This window comes from Enhydra lutris, unplaced genomic scaffold (assembly GCF_002288905.1).
Source record: "Enhydra lutris kenyoni isolate GAN:26980312 unplaced genomic scaffold, ASM228890v2 scaffoldscaffold89, whole genome shotgun sequence".
Taxonomy (NCBI): domain Eukaryota; kingdom Metazoa; phylum Chordata; class Mammalia; order Carnivora; family Mustelidae; genus Enhydra; species Enhydra lutris.
In genome coordinates this window covers 755,494-780,259 of record NW_019154173.1, presented here as the reverse complement: position 1 = coordinate 780,259, position 24,766 = coordinate 755,494, and the positions used below count along the sequence as shown (strand labels likewise).

Here is a 24,766-nt window from a genome sequence, read left to right as displayed (position 1 = left end):
ATGAAAATGATTTTTTAAAGATTTTAGAGAGAGAGAGAGAGAGAGAGAGTGTGCACACATGCGTGAGTGGGAAGAGACGGAGAATCTCAAGCGGACTGTGCTGACAGCAGAGCCCCAAACAGGGCTCCATCTCAAGACCCTGAGATCGTGACCTGAGCCAAAATCAAGAGTCAGACGTTTAACCAAATGTACCACCCAGGTGCCCCAATAATGAAAATGATTTAAAACCCAATGACTAAAACAGGAGTTCACGAGTCCACACTGATGCAAATAAATGGTGAAGGGAAATTCCTTTTTTACAGTAGAATGCCAACTAGTAAATGTAGAAAGAATAATAGAATGAGGGTCACGATTAGGTGGCCATCCTACTACCATTGGGAATGGAAGATCAATGGATCCTAAAACTAGCGAAAGTTTGAGGACACAGGATACTTAATACACTGTCAAAGTATCCCCGCACAAAGTATTTTATTAATTTCAAAGGGAAAACTAACTGTACAAGTATCTGGCAGACAGCACCTTAACTGAAGGATCAGGGTTACCATCACCAGTAATCGGACAGTGGCATCACGTGCCCCCCACAGTAATATACAGAATGCGGCATCGCTTCTGTGGCATTTCTGTCCAGAATACATAACCTGAATTTACTGACTAGGAAACATGAGTGAAACCTAAATTGAGGGACATTTTCAAAACTGGCCAGAACTTTTCAAAAAATATGAAAATCACAGAAGGAAAGGCTGGGGGACTTCCAGATTGTGGGAGATCAAAGACCCGCCGTAACAATGAAGTGTAACCCATAATCCTGGCTTGATTCCTGGGTCAGAAGATTTTTTTTCTTTTTGCTAAAATAGCATTATTGGGACCACAGGCAACATCTGAATGGAGTCTCTAAATTAGATGGGAGTTTTGTATCAAAGGTAATTTCCTGATTTTGATCGTTGTAATATGGTTGTGTAGAATGTCCTAAATAGTCTTTAGAGAATGTATTGAAGCAGGGAAGGGTAATGGGGTATCGTTTTGGTAACTTCTCCGATGGTTCAGAAGAAATATGTGAATATTTAAGGACTTACACATACGGCGGGGCAGGGGGAGAGAATGATAAAACAAATGTGGGGAAACGTTAACAATCAGGGAACCTGGTGTAGGACGCACAGGGATTCCTCATGCATTTCTTGCCACCTTTCTTTAAGTGTGAAATATCCCAGTTCGTGTTTCTAATATACTGAAAAGAAAACTGAGTGTTTAGAACCTGAGTCATGCAGAAAGGCTTTTATTTTTTAACCTGTCAACCCCCTACCTTGTTCATAAGACTAAATTGTTTTGGAACATGTTTAAAAAAAAAAAGAAAAAAATTGAAAATAAGTAAGAAATATATGTGGCCTTGGCAAAAACTGTCTAAATTGTTCAATTCTACAAACTGCTCGTGAAAGTCTGACAGATTAGGTGGAGAGGTTTCTTTTTGTTTTGGGAGATAGCCCAAACTTCAATGCGGCTCTTCTTCTGAGCTCCTGGTATCCTTTTACTCCAAACTTGACTGCAATTAGACACAGAGCATGGGATACTGGGACACGGAGGCAGAAAATAATTATTAGTAAGGATAAAAGAGATAGACTTGGAAAACTTGTATAGAATTTTATGCATGTGTACACATTTTATTAAATTTGCATTCTAAGATATACACAAGGTCAGCATTTCACAAAACTTCCTATTATTTATTCCAAAAGCAGTTATCATGAAACAGAGTATGATTATATAAGTTAGTCAAGCAAAAAGAGCATCTGTAGGATTTTATCATATCATCTCTTGTACTTGCTTTCAAATAGAAGCCTGAAATATGATATATTAGAATAGGAAGAGAGAATTTTACTTTATAATAATGACCACTTTTCAAATATTAGACTTCATATAAAAATAAAGGGGTACTGTCAACAAAACTCATCTGAAGGCTAGCATCTCTATCTTTTATATTTTCCAAAACAATCCCTGCATAAACTTAACTTTCTAGTCAATTTGAACAATAAAAATGAACCCCGGTTTCAACGATGAAGTGACTCATCTTGTCTCCTAGTTCTCGCACTACTGTTAATGACTACAATTTCCTGTCCCAATTCTCACCCACCACTGGATCTCAAGAAGAAATTGAAATACCATCACATTCCGAAGGTTGTTTCTTACGAGTCCTAAATTAGAGCCAAAAAAATATCATGGCCAAAAGTATCCCTTTAAGGCAAAGAAGACAGTAGTGCGGAAGTGGATGATTAGCCTGTAAAAGAGAAAACCATCTCTCGGCATTATATGGGCAGAAACATTTGAATGCGGTTCTTTCAGAAACAGGACAGACACACTGGATACCATCGAAGTAATTCTTTAAAAATGGCGCGCTAGGGAACACGCTTCATAGTATGTACATTGATGTTGCGCTTGAAAGCTGAGGGACCTTGCACGGGTGAAAGCAATACGAGAAATCAAGCCGTTAATGGCCATTGGGGCGGTTAGTACAGTTTAGAATCAACCCCACCTCGGATGCCGGAACAGAACTACTCACTGCAAAGCTAAGTGATGCTGTCTTGTAAGTCAAAGAGGACAGCTTTCCCCTCAAGCCATACGGTAGGACTATTCTGTGAGCCCCCTCGAAGCGCATCATCTTCCTTAAAAATTCAGAATCTTTGCCTTCAAAGGACACAGGGGCAGTAGTTTCCATTTCTTACATTCATTTCAAAAGTGGAATATTGCGATCCTAGCAGGCAAATTTGCATATTAAACACAGACAATCCAACCACGATGTCTGAACATTAAAAAGCAACCAAGCACAAGACATTTTTACACAGTTTTAAATAATAAATAACACAACGATAGATTACACTCGGTTTTTTTTTTTTTTAAATAGCTCTATCAGGATTTTCCTCTTTTAAAAATTAAATAACTTACGGTACCTCGGACTTACTATCATGTACACTGTTCACAGCTCAAACAGCTCCTTAAAAGCAGAATGCACAGTAACATCGACTTTTTTCAGCTCCTAAAAGCTTCCTCACAGATATTAAATTGCCCTTACTAGGAGGCAGCATCGACAAGAACTGGATTTGGACTCTGGTGGCAACACGATAACCCAAACAGAGTCAGCAGCAGCACGCACTCACCACGCGACAAAACCAACAAATCCAAGGACAGAAAAGTAATCAGAAAAAAAAAGCAGCAATCAAAACAGTATGTGGCAATCAGACACATTAAAGCCCCCTTTTCTACCCTACCTTAAGACATCCATCTTTACAGCACAACACTGTACCCCAAGGCACCTCAGGCCTCGTAATACCACCGAGACAAGCTGTCAAGCCCCATGCATGCTTTTCTACACAGTGCTTTGGGTGTAAATAACATTATTCATTCATTTGTAGATGCTCCACACATCTGGTCAAGGCAGGGATTTCTTCTCCTTGATAACACCACCTAGAAACATTAACAATATTTTATATATTCCTTCGGGCAACAGGTTTGGGGAGAAAATATCAACTGTGGCTAAGGCATAAGAACCTGTGGAGAGTCATCCAGGCATCCTGTCAAGTCCATTTACATTCTCAGCACTAAAATCAATCCTCACGTCAGACACTCCACCGGCAAAGAAGCGATATGAGTAGTAATGAAAGCGACTACGGGTTTCTTCCCCTCTGTGAGAAATGGCAAGTAAGCAGCTCAAACAGGAAAAGGAAACAAAATGATGTACTTGAAGCTGATGCAGAAAAACAAAAATTTAATATAATCGAAAGCAATCCATCTGTTATTGTGAAATAAAGAGATCTGAAACTATGTAGTCAACAGAGAACAAAACAAAACAAAACACAAACAAACAAAAAAAACCCCCAAATCTCTCAAGCAAGAGAATTTCTGATCAACTTTAGCTGTCATGTTGCTGCTGGGAAAAAGAACCACTGTTGAAAATACACATCAGTGCTTTCCTTAAACGTACAGGCTCTATAATAGGTGCTCTTTGAGGCACTGAGGAATATATATATATATGTATATATATATACTGAGCAATCAAAAATGAGTATTGGAGATTTAGTCACTAGATCTAAAATGAGATCAGCAAAAAAGAGACATACGTAAGGTCACTACACTCATAAAATTGAACTTTTAGAGAAGAGAGATGCCACACAGAATGGCATCGGAATGGCTTTTTTGTTTTTTTTTCAGCCTGTCACACTTTAATCCTCATTATGGATCAAAGTTGTCTGCGTTCCTCACTGCAAGTTTTACGTAAGGAACGGCAGTTAAGAACACTGAATCAGAAATGGGTAAGTCACTTGGGTGAGAGATCGTCCATCAAGATGAACGGAGAGCATGGACTGGAGCATGCTACTGGAAACTCTGCGGTTGTTCTGCCTTTAGCCAGTGAGTCTGAGGATAAGCCACTGCTGCTACTACTGCCATCCAAAATATCTGAACTGAGGACAAAGCAAAAAGAATTATAAGCAGATGCATCTATCAGGATAAAGGTAAACATAACATGCAATGACATAGTTCCAAGAACTCACACATCGGTAAGAGCATTTGTAAATAATAAAAAGCGTAAGCGACAGCAATGACCTACACAAGGTGCTACATTCGGATAGCTGCAAAAACAAGGTCACAGATAGCCAGAGGACATTCAAGGTTCCGTACCACTTTGGTGCTCTCTTGGAGGCACCAGAACGTCCAACACAGAGTAAGCATTCCTTGACGTGTCATGATTTTGGTGAGCGAGTTCCCTTACCTTCAGCTCAAAAGATCGCTATCCTTAGATTTCTCTTCTTCCCTTCCCATCAGCCTTCGAGTAAGAGGACTGGTTACTCACTGAGGCACCCTGGACCGTCTGAAGTACTCTAGTAAGTTCCCTGCTTCATGGCTCCTCTACCCCAGAACACGGTCCTTCGACTACTCTAGATCCGACCATTTCCCCCTTCGCACCCCCTTCCCAAGATGCCTTCAAGTCAAACACTTCTCTTTTCTGATTTCTCATATAAAAGACCGTTTGTCTTTTATATTCCTCTCATCTGATGAACTTCTGACACTGTTTCCTTTTCTCTTGCTGTTAGAACCTACAAGTATCTCTACAAGCCTCCTTCAGTTATTATCCAGTTAGGCTGCTAGAAGGAATGTTCTATAGCCACAGACCCAATACCCTCACCCTCCACTTGCCTCTTTGACTCTGACAGCTAGCTTCCACTCCCATCCTTCCACGAAAACTCCCAATCTGGGCACCAGAGCCTCTAGGATCCAGCCCAGTGACTCCTTACCCACCCAGCCTAGGCTCTCGTGGCTGCCAACCATCCATCTGGCCCGCTTCGTAATAAACCCGGCTTCATGCTTCAGTATTCACCATTTCACACCAGGCTGCCTTTCTGGCTCTGAGTCCCATCAGTCCAACATGTAAGTCCTATGCTCTATATATCTGGCCTGAATTCACTCCTTCACTTATTCTAATATTTACTGAGTATCTGCCAAGGGCAGGAAGTATGCTAGATCTTAGAAATATGATGGCGTCTAAGACAGACATAGTCCTGGCCCTCATGGAACTTATGAAGTACAGTGCAGAAGACAGACATTTAAGGAATCATGCTGATACGTGTGTAATTTGGGATCAAAGCAGCACAAGCAAGATACAAAGGGCTCTGCGAGTGTGTGGCATGAGTAATCTGATCCAATGTGGAGGAACTGGAAGGAACACGTTCCCCAAAAGTGATACTTGAGCTGCTCATCTGAAAGATGAGTAGGTATTAACTAGGTCTGCTTTGGGAGGAAGTAAGGGTGGTTTTAGGAGCCGAAAGAGGGCTAGTGTGGTTGTTAAGTAGAGAGAGCGAGGACACGATGAGAGACAAAGCCGGAGAGGTCGTTGGGTGGTTTTAGGATTTGCAGAGACACACTTTTTAATTTTGAAAAGGGAAGCAAGCACAGAATTGGAAAAGGAATAATGAATCAGGAAATATGGGTTCTAGCTGAAGTCTGGTCACTAGCTCTTCTACAAAAGCCCACCCTGGTCTAATATGCTCGGAGGCTAAATATTAGCTTCACTTTTAATATGATCACTTTTATGGATCTCCAGGTTAATACATTCCTGGTGTTAAGCAACCCATGGCACACTTGGAAGTTTCTGGGCCCTGTACCCCCCCACCACCTCAAAGACTTTCCCCCACTTCTCTGCTATTTTTTCTATTGCCTGTGGATTGTTTTTAGGCAGAGACAGAAAACAAATAAACTTTGGAAAAGTAAACATAAAAAGGGAAACAGTACAGTCCACGGTACTCCCACTCTATGCTCACTGCTGTGAAATGAATGCATCATTAATAACAGCACTTTTAAGTAAGAAGTTCGGAAAATTTAGCTGGCACTGCTGTTTTTCAACCCACTGGTAAAATAGGTCTAAAATATGAATTATTCAAACTACTGAAAGAAAGTTACACAGATAATCTAAGGCATTGGAAAATCAAAAGACCTTTATATTTGCCTTTGGAACATATGTGATTTTTCCTCCTGCAGCACTTTGCCTAGACTAATATTAAAATGAATTTACTTTCCTAAAGCACATATTGGCTGGGCAGCCGAAGGACACGCTCTGTGCTACTTGGCAAGAAGAAACAGGCCTTGATTAAAATTTGGCCACCAAGCAGATAATATGAATATAAATAAAGACTTTCTTATTCCAACCACCGGCCTTATGGTGAGCCCTGGGTTAAAAGATTCCATTTGTAACAAGACCTGCTTGCTTAGGTGAATCCTGTATTCACTCAAAAACACAGAACATGGCTCATGAGGAGAAACCTCTCATCCAGCACAGTTGATTACCTTAAGAGAAATAAGCTAACAGGGAAATTACCAAGAAGTTACTGGGAAAAAAAGAATACAAATCTGAACATTTCGTTTCATATATTCCTTTTCAGGAATTTTTTTCTCTATTATTAAATATGAACATATGAAAAATTATGTTCATTAATAGTAAAATAGCATACTTAAATTTAGCCTCCAGCATAATTTAGATTCAGAACTTGGTAAACCGTTAACCAGGTATTTTCTCTGAACTAAGGTCTAGTTTCTATTCTAATAAATCTGACACTACTACACTTGGTCATGGAAGCAGAGACTACAGGTCACAGATTACCCACTGTCGGTAAATCCGTGCAGAGCAAGACTTCTGTGATTTTTTTTTTTTTTAATTCACAGAGAGCTCCCTGAATAAAAGTGACTTTCACAGCATTCATTACTAAACCTTCTGTCAGGCCTTCTAAAAGCAACAAAGTATTGTCCAATTCAAGTTTATCTTTTTCCTTTCCTAGCTGAAACTCTGATGGAGGTATTAATGGGCCTCAGACTAATGACTGAAAGCCAGACAATGCAAGGAAAGCAAAGGACCTAGATAGTTCAAGCTGGACACAGGAGTACAAGCATCAAAAAATGAACTAATTCAGGGCACCGGGGTGGCTCAGTGGGTTAAGCCTCTGCCTTCGGCTCAGGGCATGATCTCAGGGTCCTGGGATCGAGTCCTGCATCGGGCTCTCTGCTCAGCGGGGAGCCTGCTTCCCCCTCTCTCTCTGCCTGCCTCTCTGACTACTTGTGATCTCTCTCTGACAAATAAATAATTTTTTAAAAATAAACTAATTCTAATTCATTCTGGCTACTGAGTATACATAATGATGCAATATCTGAACCACACAACCAAAAATACTTATGACTTTTTTTTTTTGGAAATTTCAATTCTTTTTTTTAATTTTTATTTATTTTTATTTTTTATAAACATATATTTTTTACTTATGACTATTAAGGTAGTGTCCTTGGTCTAAAAAAAGTAAGAGTGAAAGTATAAGAGAATTATTAAAACATTCAAATGATAAACAACAAAATTGGGATGTCCAGTGTAACTGATGCTATTACCCATCTGGCGGAGTCACTTTGTGCCTTGTGCAGTCAATAAACTGAGTTCTATCCGACTGAGGACAGGCAGGAAAATGTACTCCCAATTCGCCACAGCCTTATCAACCCCCACAAAGATTCCACAGCACGGGGTTAAAGTGGTCCACAGGGTAGGTTTTCTGGTCTCTACGATCTTATCTTAGAAAGATCCAACATTATATTTCTGCATAACTTCTAAGTTTTTAAGATCACATATTTAAATATAATTACTTCCATAGTCACCTTGGGGATAGTTTCTTTTTTTTTAAAGATTTTATTTATTTATTTGGCAGGCAGAGATCACAAGTAGGTAGAGAGAGAGAGAGAGAGAGAGAGGAGGAAGCAGGCTCCCCGCTGAGCAGAGAGCCGGATGCAGGGCTCGATCCCAGTACCCCAGGAGCATGACCTGAGCTGAAGGCAGAGGCCCCAAACCACTGAGCCACCCAGGCACCCCGGGGATAGCAGTTTTAAGTACCAGCACAGATGTCTAAGCTGCTCACTTAAACACAATCAAGGTGTATATATATATATATATACGGTTCTATTATTAAATAAATCGTGATTAAATCTCATTCTTTGTACACGTCACATATTCCTGATTAAGTTTTCTTGCCGTGACACATATACCACTAAAAATAATGTGAAAATCACTAAGTGAAACCCAGTGAAAAATGTTAAAATATAAAGGTTAAGTCAGCAGTCACACTAACACTGACGCACTGGGCAAGAATCTCATGGGAGAAAACTTTTCCTTTCCTGTCTGAGAAACAGACTATCACTGAATCTTCACTACGTGGCTAGTGGCCCTAAAAACACATAATCTTGTTCCCATAAGAACGAGGAGCAGAACAAGAGTCCCCAGCACACAAAAGGAATCAAAGCACCACGGACTGGTGAACTTCCAAGCTACGATCAAATTCTTGAGGTTCGGAAGAACTAAATGCAGAATGACATAATTCCTGCCTTGTGGTTGACAACGTTCCCTGGATTTGCCTGGCAAAGATTTCAGAGATTTCATCTAGTAAAAAAATAAGATATCAAGAGCAGGCCTACTATTCCTGTGGGCAGCAGTCACCACATTGGACACAAACCCTACATAGGTCTCTACTCAAACTTCACGCTTAATTTACACTTCAAAGATGTCAGATTTTATTTTTTTAATATATTGTTTTTTTAAGATTTCATTTATTTATTTGACAGAGAGGGAGAGAGCATGCACAAGCAGGAGGAGCAGTAGGTGGGGGGGGGGGATGGGGAGAACCAGGCTTCCTGCTGAGCAAGGAGCCCAACGTGGGGCTCAATCCCAGGACCCTGGGATCATGACCTGAGCCAAAGGCAGATGCTTAACCGACTGAGCCACCCAGGAGGCCCAAGATGTCAGATTATAATGACTGTTATCTAACATATGAAGTTTAACTTCAAGTTTTAAAAACCCATCTTTCCTTTGTGGGGTGGGGAAGGGAGATAAACGAAGACAACTGAAATGATGAGATGCCATCTACTAATGATCGACCCGGTACCTTTCCTGCTCCCTAAAATGTATAAAAATGGTTTCCTTGGTTATCACATAGATTGGCTATCCTTGGCAACAGAAACCAGAACACAGGTAGTTATCTGTCTCTCTCCCCATTTCTAACAATACTGATCAATGAAAGAAAGTCTGATCAATGGAACTGCATTATAGAGATAGGAAAAAAAGATTTTGCAAAAGCAGCATCCAATTTTTACAAATCACGAATAACTCCTGTTCAAAATCTCTTCATTGCAAACATAAATGTCAGCAATATTAGGATACAAGGTGCCCCAAAAGTCAGAGCAATCTTAAGCTTTTAATATCCTCAGGAGTCCAAATGCTACAAACTTACTGAAAATACCTTTTAAAGTTTAATTGCTTAAATATCTTTCACTTAGTTTTGTGAATTTGGACAATAAACTTCAACCTATTACTTGAGCCACACGTTGGCTTGTTACTACTCTGACTGGCCATGAAGGAAGTGAATCTTTCCAGTGTGAGGCAATGCTTTTTGTCTTTATGGATCAAAAATGCCCTTAATCACCAATGTCGATGTCTCCAGTGCTCTCACAGTTAGTGACAGTTCTAAGGAGAAAGAATGGGAGTGGTGGTAACAGAAATAGGACCCTCACCATAGCCACCATCGTTGACAACTTGGGTTTTGCTATTCAGAGGAATAAATGTCTGGACAAGGGGTGAGGACCCTTCGTAAATCCCAGACCCTTTGCTTTCCTTCCTTCTTTATCGTTTTATGGCATCCTGTACAGTCTATGACAATATTTTTTTAAAAATCGCCTTACCCTCTGTGTTTTCAGCTTGGCAAAATGCTTCCTTATCTTCTCCCTAACTTGGTCACTTGGTTAGCAACTGGGTAAGCAAAGCTATTTATACTGTCATGTGCCTATATTAAAACACACTTTACCATAAAAGTGATAGGCAGTTTCCACTAAGTGTAGAGTTTCATCCACTAGTCCTCTTGACAAGCTTTAGAAGTTTTCTCTTTGCAATCATCTACATACCTGGAAAGGCTCTCTATACCAAAATTAGCACACTGAGCTACCAACGACAGACATAGATGATAGAGGAGAGACTGTGGGGCCGAAAATAGCTAGAACAATCTAAAAGGCATCTGTTCCAAGGTTAGAACAGTACTGATCAACGAGTCTAATAAACTAGACGAATCTGTGACTTCTTGGTCAACTACAAGTGCAGGTTATCTTACACAAAACAATAAATATGTGATCTGGAAAGGAAGAATCACTAATCCTTATACCTTATAAGTGGCGTGCACAATTCCTCCATTTAGAGGACACCATTCTTATATTTCTAAAGTGAATGCACTTTTGGGCTCTTAAAAAAGATCCTCAGCTATAAAACTCAGGCAACAAAAAGTACTGAAAGGCACTACACAGTTGTGTCTAGAACACAGGGGCTCAGTGAATTGATTAGAAATAGGTGCCAAGGAGCACGAGGGTGGCTTGGTTGGTTAAGCATCTGCCTTCGGCTCAGGTCACGATCCCAGGGTTCTGGGATGGAGCCCCGCATCGGGCTCCCTGCCTCTCCCTCTGCCACCCCCCCCCTTGTGTTCTCTCACTCGTGCTCTCTCAAATAAATAAATAAAATCTTTTAAAAAATTTTTTTAAAAAGAAGTAAATACTGAAAGAATTCAAAGTATTACCCAGCCACTGCCACTATCCCTTCCCCTTCCTTCCAATATATGTTAGCATTCAAGTACTCGACTTCAGGTACATGAAAAGATATTAACTTCTGCACCGAAACACTGAAGGGCCTTAAGTTAGATGAGTATGGCTGAAAAAAAATATTATGTGACTAGACCACAGGAATCAGGAAGTGTTTTTATACTAACACTTCTTTTTATACTAAAAAACAAAACCTGGGTAGGACTGTGACAGAACACCCCCCAAATTTCAAAAACACTTTATAACAGAAAATGCTATAGAAAACGCCATGCTTCAGAGGATGCTGGTCTTCCCTGCTAAGTCAAAGGATATAATACAAAATGCAGGCAGAGCAGCTACAATCAATGCACATTATCCACACCAACCCGGAAACTCTCTCACGCCATCCAGCTGTTGCCACACTCCCATACCATTAGCACCTACCGAGAGAGGCTGACCTAACAGGAGCTAGGGAGGAAAGGGAAGGTGCCAGAAACACACACACTTCCGAAGGAGTACTCAATGACTTTCAAATGATCTGCTTTTTTTCACATTCTCTGTACCTCCCTGGAGCCTTCCCCTCTATAGAGCATGAATAAAAAGCCGAATGTTATTCCAAATGATCCCAACATACTTCAGATGTGGCTCTTTTTTAATAGATCATCCCCTAACATCCTTCGGATTTGCTTTCATTTTTTACCATGAACTGAGATCAGACAGTTGTGCAGCCTCTGGAGACAGCATGCTGGTAGTGCCTTGGAAGAGCCTCTTGGGCTGGCTTTCTGTCTCCATTTCACCTACAACAGAAAGAGATGAATGCTACCGTAAAACAACTTTACAAATACAGGCGTGGGGCTAAAATGGGATGATCTTTGTTCAACTAAAGCTCAGAACGCTTCGTCAAGCCATTACTTCAAAGCTGTTTTTCCACAGGCTTTAAAGTGGAAGAAATAATACTTCCATATGACCTCAACCAAAAAGTAAGCGGCCCTTAAAAAAAAAACACACACACCTTATTTAGCATGCTATGGATATAGTCCTGTTCTTTAACCAAAGAGCAGAACCAGAACACGGACTGCATCAGGCAAAATGAATCAGGTTTACCCCAGCAGAAATAAAGAACCATCCCCAAACGGCTGAAGCTCACAGCGAATAATGATTTATCCTAGGCAATTAGCAAAAACTACTGATTTTATATTATTTTAATATATTGGAGTATTTCCTGAGTCAAAGTCAAATTGGTTAAAAAGTATGTAGTCTAACGGTGTATAAATTAAAGGTTGCTTTAGACTACTTAGGGAAAATGAACACTTTAAAAAGTGACTTTGAATGCCCATCTGTAATTGAAAGCAATCATTAATCCATTCAGGAAATTGGTGTTGTACTGGCAACATCTCACTTTTACAGACTATCTTAGAATATCTTTAAGGTAGCAGAAAAACTTTGCATTAATCGGAATAACAACACTTTGCCACCAGGAGTGCAAAGACTAAAAACCCTCAGTTAAGACCAAAAAAAAGCCCCTTTTCAAATAAGCTATGATTTAAAACACACAAATACCTTAGTTTTGAGGCTCTTTATCTGAGCTTTAAAATGGAATATTAAATAAAACTTAATTCTTGGGCCTAACTGTATGTTCCAATGGGAAATTAGTAACTGTGAATTTACAGCCATACAAGATTCTTCTGATAGAAAAAGTTCAAGCAAGAACAAATGCAACATTTATTTTTTCCCCTCATATTATCAATTAATTCATATTATCTTTCTTCTGGAGCATTTTGGAAATTACCAACTCAGGAAAAGTTGTATTTTTATTTGCTTTTGACATGCTTTAATATGGAGCTTTTAAAAGCTACTGCCAGACTTTCGACACCTCATTAGCAAAAGACTTTAGCCCTTTTAGCAAAGAATTCCTCCATCTGCTGGTATATTTTGGAATAGCTTTGAAACTAAACAACCATACTAATTCCAACTTCCTGCAATGTATCAAAAATTAATAATAACAATAATAATGGCTTTACTTTCCAAGTGTTATTTTCACCTAATAGCTCCTGAGAAGGTTCTTAGGGTTGTAAACAACTCTTTGCAGCATTAAGGTAAAAGACTACCAGGTTATAAAAAAAATTATTCACTAAATGCAAACATCATCACTATATCAAAACCTACTTTCCAGAAAAAGTATGATATCTGAAATATCACACTTTTTGAATCTGTGCATGGTGCTATTGGTGGAAACTTTCCACCAAAGCTCCAAGTACCTGTTTACCCAGTATTAGGAGTGAGACTGTTTTCCTGGCCCCAAAGGTGATCTGCACAAAGAAACCACTTGCTGAGCTGCTTTTTCAAAATTATGGTTAAAACTCTTGTTTAAAATGACATCCAACACTTGGAATCATACGGGTATAGCCCCAGGAAGGATGACTCAACCTTTCCTAATTTTTTGTGCCTTTTTAAAACAGACTCCATAAGGGGCCCTCAAAGGCATCTGAAACTAGCACCGAGTGAGATCATTTTAGTTTAGTGCCCTGTGGTTCAAAATAAGGTAATTAAGAGCACCCCATCATATCAAAAACCCTATGGACTCGAATATGAGGCAGTTTCTCTCTGTGAGGCATAATTTGGTAGTGGCTTATATCTGAATATGCAGCGTGTTCAGGGACCTATTTACCAGGACTTAAGCATGTACTTCTGCAATGTATTAACTCACATCTACTTTCTATTCAGATCACTGAGAGGCAAAAATTTCTGGAATATATATTTGTAATATGAATTTATGAATAAGATTCAGTTATGAAGTACAAAAAACATAGACAGTATCAGATAACTCATTTACAAAATTTAGATTCCATAAAGCATATGTTGGGAAGAATATTTCCCATTTCTTTAGAAAAAAGGACTCATGCCTTGAGCTAATTTCAGACAAATTCTAGTTTGTCATTCAAGCTCAACTAGGTTTAGTATCAGAAGTGTGACACTTGCCTTTTCTTTTCAGAGGACCAAGAACACTGGGCCTGATGCACTTGACTGGACTCTGACTCCTCCTGCTTCAAAGAATAAACAAACAGGATGTGAAGTGCTTCTAAGATGCAAGATAAACGTTAGAGCCCAACAAATAAATCAATGAAATTGACAGTCATCTAGAAAACGGTGGAAAATGCCTGTGTTGAAAGTTGACGAACTGAAATGCCAAAACATGATCTGAGCTGGCCTACAGCAATCGGAGACAACACGGCATTTCAAGCTATTTTAAAAAATCATTCTATAAGACAAGGTATCTACAACAGTTTTTTTTTTTAAGATAAACCTTATTAAAAAGGTATTTTGAGGAGCGCCTGGGTGGCTCAGTGGTAAGCCTCTGCCTTCGGCTCGGGTCATGGTCTCAAAGTCCTGGGATCGAGCCCCGCCATCGGGCTCTCTGCTCAACCAGGAGCCTGCTTCCCCCTCTCTCTCTGCCTACTTGTGATCTCTCTCTCTGTCAAATAAATAAATAAAATCTTTAAATATATATATATATTTTTTAAAGGTATTTTGATTTTACTGGTCTACAATCTTATATTTTCTTCCTTATCCTTATAAAGGATATATTATTGGGTGTGTGGGTGGGTGTGTGGGGGGTGGTAGGTGTGTGCCTGGTAAAATGTCACTGGTAGAATATAGGTGACAGGTAGTATGCGGATGCTCATTTGGTTCAATTTTGTTGTCTGTTTGATAATTTCCGTAAGAAAACGTTGGGGAAAAAGTTCATCAGGAGAGACAAGCTGTTGCAAAGCAGGTTCACTTACCTGGTGAAGCGTCTTGGACTAGGAACGGGGCTCGGGGGCAGCCCGCTGCTGCTCACAAACATTTGTAACGATGGTGAAAAACATTGCTAGAAAAAACACATTTCATATTAACATAGCTTTAGTGCTCCAGCTTTCAAAAGGTTCTCAAGATAACAGAAACAACATCCTTAGAATTACTTAGCTGTCTGTCTATATGCACGCGCGCGCGCACACACACACACACACACACACACACACACGAGAGAATATACACATGTATTAACAGACCATTTTTTTTCCAAATTACTATCACAGACTTTCATTTACTTTCCTTTTCATCATCGGATTCTTTACAAATGAGGTGGGGTGTGTGTGTATGCGTGCATGTGTGTGTGTGTGTTTTAGACAGTTAACAGCTCAGTGTGTGAAAGAGAGTTAACATCTTGTCAACGAGCCGACCTTTCCAAATCCTCTAGTGGGCGATGGTGCTGGAGACACCGGGGTGAAGTCAATCTTTTTAGGAGAATATAGTTTCTCCGGCTTCTCAAAATCGCTGTCACTCTGTAAACACACAAGTGTTACTTCCTCATAATTCACAATCCAGCACATCACAGCTCTTTACTACTCAAACACACCTACGTTTTTAGAATAGGAATGTACAGATTCTAAAAGTTGCACTCTCATGTTTTGGTGGAAAAGCAGAGATCAGAAATGAATACAAATTTGGAAACGGGGTGGGGGAACAGAAGGGTACCAAAAAAATGAATGAAGCCAATGAACAACATAAAGTTTCCAGAAAAAAAGAACAACAATAAGCAAACACGGGATTAACTTTACCAGGCTCAAGCTCTCATCCCATGACTGGCTTATCTGCATTGCTGTCTGCACTTCCCTAAAACAAACAGAAATGAAAGGCCATTCAGTGCTCAGACATACATACAAGACATACATCAGGCTAGACCCTGTTCTCATGGAGCACTAACCGTTCATGTGCAGTTTCCCTGTTCATCATATCCATGCCTTCCTCCTGCAAAGACAAACACATGCTGAAAACACAGTATTTATGCACATCCACATGGTTCTCTACCTCGAAGAAAATCTTAGAAGACTTTTCTGCCTTCTTTGCCATCATCACAGCGCAGCAGAACATTCTAAGATTGTCTCCCCTGCCGCATCTGTGTTTCACCTGCACACTCAGAAGAATTTCCAGCTGCCTGTGGCTATTCATGTTTAATGGCCCAATCTTCAGAATGAAAATAAAAGCGAAGTGGACAATTCAGACTACTGTAGCTCTGAGCTAGGAAGGAAAATTTACCCTTTTGATCTGATGCAGCCTGCTGCTAGGAACACGGTTAGGCGAGGACGACAGCAACTGGAAGGGAAAAGTAAACATTTACTATTTTCTGAAGCATGGAGCAGCAGTCTGCTGTCAGTCCTGGTGTCCAACCTCCTCCCAGATAAGATTTCATACTCTTCTCAGAGATGTAGCTCTTTAGATCACTGAACATTAGCGCACTAGAGGCAGGACATTCAGTCTTTGGAAAGTACACCAGGTGTCCAACCTCAAAGCACCATCTGTCACTAGACAGGCACTGACTTTAACACTTTTCCCAAATGAATGCAGGGCTGTGTACGTTTATGTGAGAGAAAAAAAAAGATTCCAGGCCTTGGAAATATCCATTACCCCACTTATCTAAAATAAGAAACTAGGTAAGAAGGGAAAGGAAAAAAAAAACTGATTGTAGTCATTTTAACACCAAAGTACCAATGGTACATGTCTTCACAGGCTCAGAAGCCCAGTATAATATTCTATGATTAGGGTCGATCGAAAACATTTTAAAGCTGCCATAAGATTTTGCTTGTGTGATCTAAATCAGTCCTAAAATTTGGTCATCACCGCTATCACCGCAAACCCTACTTACTAGTTAAGAAAAATCAGTGTGGAAGGCAATGTGTATTTTTCAGATAGCTTCTGCTTTCCCTTAGATCACTGCGTTTTTGACAACGCAAAACTAAAATGATTTGGGGGGAGGGGGCCCAAATTATGTTCTGGCAAAATAATCACAATCTAATCACAAGATGAAAGGTACAATTCCTCTCAACAGCTCTTACAGGGCTCTAACAGCCGTAATGTAAACAACTGCTACTTAGTCCCTAATTAAATCCAAATAAACCTGTAGTGCCATAAAACCAAATAAGACACCAGCCCTGTTACAAGAGGCCTATCCGATTAAAACGTCTAAAAATCCTAATGTGGTGAGTCGTACAAAATGGTGATAAATTGCTCCAAGTTTTTTAGGCAAAAGCGAAGTCAGGTGAAAAAAATTTTTTAAAGGTATACACTGAAACAGGATTTTACCTCAAAGGGTATCTCTTCAGTACCCTCCCCTTCCTCTTACTTTTTCCTCTCCTAGGCTCTGAAAATAAAAAAAAAACTTTACGAATAAAATCCTCTTAAATAAAAGGGTTTTCTTTCCCCCACTAGAAAACAAATACATGTTTACTGGTAAGCTCTTAATGAAGGCCATTTGAGAAACACTAAGCGGGGTGCCCAGGGGGCGCAGGCGGTGACGCAGCTGACTCTTGATTTCGGCTCAGGTCATCATCTTGGGGTCCTGGGATGGAGCCCTGAGTTAGGCTCCGTGCTCAACCGGGAATCTGCTTGTGATTCTCTCTCTCCCTCTGCCCTGACCCCTCCCCCAACTGGTGCCCACTCTCCCTCGCTCTCACAAATAAATAAATCTTTCCCCCCAAAAAGGAAAGAAAAACACTAAGCTCCTAGGCAAGTAAATAAGGGAGGAGAGACTAAGAGAATACCATAGAAGAGAGCACAGATGTGTCTGTCAGAGAACAAAAGAAACCCCGGAGGCCGCGAAATCTGCAGGAAAGCCAAAGATTGCAAAAAGCTGATGGCAGATAAAGTCAGAAGTATAGATGCTGCATCTATATGACGTCCAACTTGTCAACGTACACAGAACTGGAAAGAAGACCCAAAGGGGAAGAACAATGCTGTGACTAGTACTAGAAACAAGTGTTAATGCACAGGCTGAGAAAAAAGCCAAGTGCTTCAAGGAGGATGCTGGTTAATGGCATTAAGTACAGCAAAGAGCTCAAGTGGGGTAAGAAAGGAGGTCCCTGCCACCAGCATCACGTGGGCACTGGTGACTTTCCTAAGAACAGGGTTTGTTGTTTTTTTCTTCTTTTAAGATTTTATTTAGAGAGAACGAGAGCAGGAGGAGGAGCAGAGGGAGAGGGACAAGCCAACTCTGCATTGAGCACAGAGCCCAACGTGGGGCTTGATCCCAGGACCCTAAGATCATGACCTGAGCTAAAATCAAGAGTCGGACACTTAACCGACTGAGCCGCAGGCACCCCTCCAAGAACAGGTTCTTTAAAAAAGATTTTATTTATTTGTGATACAGAGAGAGCAAGAGAGGGAGCTGAGTGGGCAGGGGGTGAGCATAGGGAGAGGGAGAAACAGGCTCTTCACTGTGCAGGGAGCCTGACATGGGGCTCGACCCCAGGACCCTGAGATCGTGACCTGAGCCAAAGGCAGAGGCTTAACCCACTGAGCCACCCAGGAGCCCCTGAGAACAGTTTTTTAATAGTGTGGTGATAGAGGTAGTGAGATCACAAACTGGCTGAATGGTTGGCAAGAAACTAGGAGATGAAGAATGAGAGGAAGTGTGCTGTGGATTAAGTTCTGTGAAAGCTCAGAGGGGTGGAAGGAAAACGGAAAGAGAGACCTATGAAAGAAGACAAGTCTGTGTTCCAGATATTAGATATGTGAGTCATAAGAAAGTGGGAGCAAAAAAGCCAGGGAGAAAGGGACTAGAGGGTAGACAAGAGCCTACGCAAAGTGACAGGAGACTCAGAAAATCTAGGAACCATTAGGAGAAAGTGCCCCATGTGAAGGTAAAGACATTTTCAGGAGAAGAAAGCTGACATGTATACGAGACAGCCAACTGCACACTCTGCGAACAGGGAAGGGTCATCTGCCGAAAGTGAAAGGTGTAGGAAGCTTGCAGAATTTTTTTCAAAATTTGAATATTGCTTTGGAGAACAGCATGGAGCAAATGGCACCTGGAACCCAAAATGCCCAGAAGAATTTATCTCCTGGCCCTTCAAATGACCAATTTCTTGAAATTTCCCTACTCGTATACAGGCAACACCTTTCCACTGGTCACTAAGAAATAAAAGTTCAGTCCCCTGGAGTACTCCTCCCTGCATTTATACCTAATCCGTTGTCAAATCATGAAGAAACGATCTCTGCACATCTTCATGTGCCAGTCCCCTCCCTTCCACTTCGCTCCACACCTTGCTTTTGGCAGGTTAATACAAGACACAGGGAAGTGTATTAAGATTTATGGGGGGGGCGGGTGGCTCAGTGGGTTAAGTGTCTGCCTTCAGCTCAGGTCATGATCTCAGGGTCACGGGATCGAGTCCTGAGTCAGGCTCCCTGCTCAGCAGGGAGTCGGTTTCTCCCTCTCTCCCCTCTGCCTGCTCCCCTTCCTCATGTGCTCTCTGTCAAATAAATAAATAAAATATTTTTAAAAAGATTTATAGAGGACACTGCGATGTAACATTTAAGGTGTAATCAGCGACAACAGAAGTACCCAAAGGGTGCTGCAGAAGGCTTCCTGAAACAGGAAGCTCAAAAGGAAAAGGAGATGGAGGGAAGAACCACGTAAGCATCACCACAGAGCAGTGAATCAACATGGCTCCTCCAGCAAACCTAGGGACTGTAGTGCCACCCGAGAAAAAGGTATTTGTTGCGAGGGAGAGACGAGCCTAGACAGAGTGGATAAGAATCTTCACGTTTAGAAAAGAGAAAAAGTCAAGTGTAAAGAGGCAAATTCATTTTCCCTTCTTTGCTCTACTACTGATATCAGGAACACAGCTGGGTAACAAGTGGAAACATTTTTCATAAACACAGCAAAATTAAATTCTCTTTTCCAGCATCCCCGGGGAAGGTGACATGAATCAAACCTCCAGATCGCTAACATTTTCCCCTTTAAGTATGTTTAGCCACTTCAGCTGGAAATCTTTCTTGAAAGCGTTGTAATTTTTCCCCCCCTTTCTTAAACAGATTTTGCCAAACAGAATGGCCCTGGCGTGTCTCTATTCTAATCCCGGCCCTGCCGCTTCCCAATTATGTGATTCTAAGCAAGTCGCTTCTATCGGCTGAGTCTTAGCTGCTGCCTCTTTGAACTGGGAAAAACATCTTTTGTCCTGCCGACTTCATGTGGGTTGCTATGAGAATGACAAGTGTGTAAGGACTCTGTAACATGTAGAACACCACATAAGCATAGGTACTACTATAATTTAAGCAAAGGTTAATGACCTGGGTATCTTTAAGAACATCAAGTATTTTACAGTTCTATGCTGGCGAGGTCCTCAGGGTCTATTAACGGGCTCTCAGCCCTTGTACTAAGCCACGGACTAATTTTTTAAAAGCCTCTCTCTGCTTTTCAGTTTTTCCCTCTCCTCCCCTGCTAGCAGCTATTAGTATACCTTAAACCCGAATGTACCTCTTCTGATTTGCTGCTTCTCCACACTACCGAGTTGGAAGCTTATTATAATTGTGCATAAATTTTAGATGATTCAGAGGTCAGAGAGGCTCCCTATAAATGACGAACCTTTGTGCACAGACTATGGAAATCAAGCACAGCCATTCACAGGTCTGTTTGCTTACATCTCAGATGTCTTCCAGAGCGCTGCAGCTACTGGCTAAGTGGGGTCCGCATGTGAAGTGCTACTACATAAAAAACCTCATCATAATTTCTCCCAATGCGACCAGCTAATAAGATGATCCCTGACAGCTCTGGCTATATAAAACAGTCACTATTAGCAACTCTACTGGGAATATAAATACAGGCATTATAAAGGAGCGCTTACTTTGGGTAAATAACATTGTCCAACAGCTATGTGTCAGAAATAAACATTCTGCTACTGTCTAAATGATTTTTGCTTCCTAGGACAAATAAAGACCACTTTTTCAGCTATATTTAGAAGCCAATCCTGATTTACCTCATAACCATGATGCAAGCAGTGACAAAAAAAAAAATAATGAACAGTTTTTTTTTTTTTTTTTTAAAAACCAAATCCCCCAGCCAAGAAAAAACTTTAACCAGATCTCTTTTTGGCACCGAAAGCGGACAATGGCCACTCATGAGCGAGGTAGGTAAAATAATTTTCTTTTTCTTTTGTGAACAATGGTGCATAGCGCATCGTCTTGAGAACGAGAGACTACATTGGAAAGTGTTTTCCCCAATCCATACCACGAAAAATACTTACTTCTATACTTACCAGGCTATGACGGCTCATAATCGTTGTACTATTCCTCCGAGTTCTAAAGGTATAAGGCTGAAAAACCTGGGAAAGGTCACTAAAAAAATAAAAATAAAATTAATAAGGTCTTCTCGTTTAAGGGAACTGCCAAGCCTCTAGTCAACAATGAAATCTTCCATGCTCCTCATTCTGTACAGTGAATAAATACCTCACCAGCCTCTCCAGAGCTTCAGTGGTGGTGTGCTGTGGATGACAGGTTTGCCCAGATACTGATCTCCTCAGTGGTTGGGGGGCAGCTGAGAGGTATGGGGCGGAGCTCCAGACTGGTTGCCTCCAGCTGCTTCTGGTCAGAGCACACGCCCCCAAACCGGTTCCCACCAGACAGGAGCAGCCTCATCCGTTTACCCCAGAAGACCTAAACATATTACTGCTTTCTGTGTGTGCCATGAGGGCGAGAAGGGCTGAGGAGCCCTGTTCCACAGCACATCTCCCACTGTTGCCCTAAATATGTGTTCTGCCGATGAACCTGCTGTGCAATTAGACAAATATGCCTGGAGTTTTGCTCCCGTTGCCTCTTCTGCCTCTGGTGTCCTCCCTCCCACCACCATCCGTCCAAATCCTTCCTCTCCTCGAGCCCCCATTTCAACGCAACCCACTCCATGAGGCCTCTCTTCAATCCACAAACTGAATGCAAGCATTCCCTCCTTTGAGTCCAAAGAGCACAATGGGAAATGAGATGCTTCTTGAGACACTGACTTTACCTTTTATTAAAGAAAAGCGTGCCTGTGTCTTAAACTCTGTGGTCGAGGCCTTTTGTTCCTCTTTGTATAACGTCCCTGCAGTGCCTAGCAGAGTGCCATGCCCATGATAAGAAGTCAAAAAAGATTTTCAGGACTGAACTGAATTGGGCTTCAAGGGACCACTGAGATCACCTAATTCAGTGCTCCTAAGTTTCAAATGAGAAAACACTCAAAAAGGCTAAGTGAGTCACTCCTGATCACAGGGAGAAATATTGGGACTAGGTCTAGTCTCCTCACTCCTTCTTCTGTCACATCATGCTACCCTGCAAGTAATTACTTGATTTCTGATTCAAAAAAACAGTGTGTTATTTCTGCAACAGTCTAAACGCAGGTCAGCAGGATCACCCTAGTCCCTAGCAATTGCTTGCTTACCAGATTTAAAAAAACAACGCCAAAAGACCGATTTATGCCTACAGAATCAAAAATAAATGCAGAGCTGAAGACAGCATTAGGAAAGCAGTCACTCCATCATTCCCTCAGTTTCAAAATTTAATAAAAGAAAATGAGTTAATTCCATTTCCCCCCAAAATACAGATATTATAATCAGTTTCATAGACAAGAATTACCTATTTCTTTGCTTTCACTGTGCTTAAGTAATGATTTTGGCTAATTCTACTCCCATCCCCTTTTTTGGACTAATTCCATTTCTACAGGGTCTCACAAATTAGCTCTCTACTAAGATGAATTATCTACTTATAAGAGGGAAATGTAATAGGCTCAGGAGGTTTTCCAACCTAACTTTCACTATCCTAAGATTCTACCTTAAAATAGACCCTCTGATGACTTAACACAAAAATATAAGACCCTACCACTAAAATTCAAGGGTTAATTCTTTCCATTGTTTTCTAAAACCTGTTATTTTCACTGACCTAAGCTACACGACACCCTTCCTTTTTTTAATTCACTGGAATGCATTTCTGGCAGTTTTAGGATCTGAAAACATTATGACAAATGCAAATCACTTAATGTGCCATGAACACGCTACTTGATTACAAGTTATTAGATAAATTGTGATTTATTAAAGTAAATGCTCCGTTAATGCCAGGGTTCCTAAACTAAGCTTAGAAATAGCAGCTCTTAGAGACAGGTGTCGAGTTGCAAGTCTAGTTCCAGGGGCTTCAGTCTGACATTCAGTGGTGTAAATTAGGCAGGGCAAGCAACCTGTTAGAAGAGCCAGAAGCTTCTTGTAGATCCTTTCAGAGTGGGCCAACAGAGCCCCAGGTAAAGAGGGCCTCATTTTTCCCACAGTTCCCAGAGTTTGGGGTCAAACTTTCACTCCACCTTGGGACCCAAGCGGCTGTCAAGCAAACAAGTCCCCACCTCCTCAGTTTAGAAAACCCAAACGAGCGCCAACTCTCACTTTAGGGAAGGAAGCTTGCTTGCACGGGGTCGAGGAGCCCCTGAACCCCATACTTCATCGTCCCCAACCCGCCTCACCTGAGCCCATGGATCAGGGGAGCGCTGCTGGATCTCCTCAGGGTGCCCCCATCAGATGTATCAGGCTCAAAGTCCAGCTCCATTTTCTCCTGAGCCATGTCGGAGACTTGCAGGCAGGCACAGCGGACAGGGCTCAGCTCCTGGTGCTTAGCTATGGACTCCCAAGACTCTCACTGCAGGACTGAGCTGCTGGGGACTGGCAGCTGGGGGCGGGGGCTAAGGGGCGGAGGCTTGGGGGCGGGGGCTGGGGCGGAGAAAAGCAGGAGAGGAGGAGGAGGGAACGAGGATGAGGATGAGGAAGGGAGGATGATAGTGAGGGGAGGAGGAAGGGGAGGTGGTAGTGGTGGTGGTGGACAGTGACAGAATAAAGGAAGAGGATGGAGAAAAGAGAAGGATGGAGGGAAAAGAACAAGAGGCAGGAAAAGCGGATAGATGGAAAAGCAGGAAAACAGAGAGGGTAAAAGGAGGGCAGGATCGGGAAAGGAATAAGATGGGGGTAAGGAGGAGGACCGAGGGGGAGGAGGAGGGCAGGGTGGAGGTAAAAGAGGAACACGACAGAGGGAAAGAAAAAGACGAGGTGCGGGGAAGAGGAGAGAGGAAGGAGAAGGAAGCGGACAGAGGGAGAAGAGGAGGGGGAGGAAACTAGGCAGCGGCGGAACTCATGTTGCTATCTTTCGGCCGACGACCTCAAGCAGGGCCGGGCTACAAACACCGCGGCTGCCCGGGCAGCCCTAGCACCGAAAAGCTGACAGTCGGGCAGGGCCCGGCCGGGTGGCCTCGACGGCTCCAGCTCCCCATGCTCGGGGACCCGGTCCAGCCCCCCATGCTCTGGGACCCGGTCCCGGAGGCTCCTCAGCCCTGTGAGGGGTGCTTCTCCCCTCCCTACCCCCCTCCCCGCCTGGAGGACAGGTGGGGGGTTCGGCCCCTCAGCCGCCGCCGCGGTGCCTCCTCTTCCTCTCTTGGGTTCTAATGGCCCGGAGGAACCCCTTGGGGCCAAGACCAAAATCTACAACCTGCCGCCTCTTCCGCCTCCCACGCTTCAGAAGTGGGAACCTCCGCGGGGCCAGGTCTTCCGCGTCCGGGCACCCATCGGGTCCTGCGCACGCGCCCGGCGGCCGCGCCAATAAGCCCGCGGGCACGGAGCATGCGTGGGAGCCCCGCCCAGCAAACCTCCTCCAAAGGGGAGGAGCGTTTCCAGGGGGCCCGGCGCCTTCCTCTCTGGCATTGGCCGAGGGACCCTGGCGCCCGATTTTGAAAAGAACCAATAGTTTGGAGACCTGGAGCATCTTCGTTCAGAGGTGTTTGGGCCGATATTCACGGGAAATAGAAACTTGTGGTTTCCAGGAAGTTTTTTTCCAGTGC

At 42.2% G+C, this 24,766-nt stretch overlaps 1 protein-coding gene across 13 annotated transcripts in view; it reads right to left on the bottom strand.

Annotated features, from left to right (window-relative positions):
* Positions 1 to 24,515, bottom strand: part of LOC111162129 (protein FAM122B) — a 74,264-nt gene extending 49,749 nt beyond the window's left edge. The window contains exons 1-10 of one of the 13 annotated variants that reach the window (XM_022526311.1): positions 23,405 to 24,515; positions 21,186 to 21,264; positions 16,192 to 16,248; positions 15,860 to 15,903; positions 15,714 to 15,768; positions 15,336 to 15,437; positions 14,898 to 14,983; positions 14,095 to 14,159; positions 11,816 to 11,912; positions 1,630 to 4,445 (exon numbers count right to left, since the gene is read on the bottom strand). In XM_022526311.1, the coding sequence (XP_022382019.1) occupies positions 4,301 to 4,445; positions 11,816 to 11,912; positions 14,095 to 14,159; positions 14,898 to 14,983; positions 15,336 to 15,437; positions 15,714 to 15,768; positions 15,860 to 15,903; positions 16,192 to 16,248; positions 21,186 to 21,264; positions 23,405 to 23,502 (828 nt within the window). In that variant the 5' untranslated portion in view covers positions 23,503 to 24,515 and the 3' untranslated portion in view covers positions 1,630 to 4,300. Of the gene's footprint in view, positions 1 to 1,629; positions 4,446 to 11,815; positions 11,913 to 14,094; positions 14,160 to 14,897; positions 14,984 to 15,335; positions 15,438 to 15,713; positions 15,769 to 15,859; positions 15,904 to 16,191; positions 16,249 to 21,173; positions 21,265 to 23,404 lie in introns of those variants that run through there. The other 12 variants (XM_022526312.1, XM_022526314.1, XM_022526317.1 and 9 more) reach the window with 12 other exon arrangements.
* Between the last annotated feature and the right edge of the window lie 251 nt (positions 24,516 to 24,766).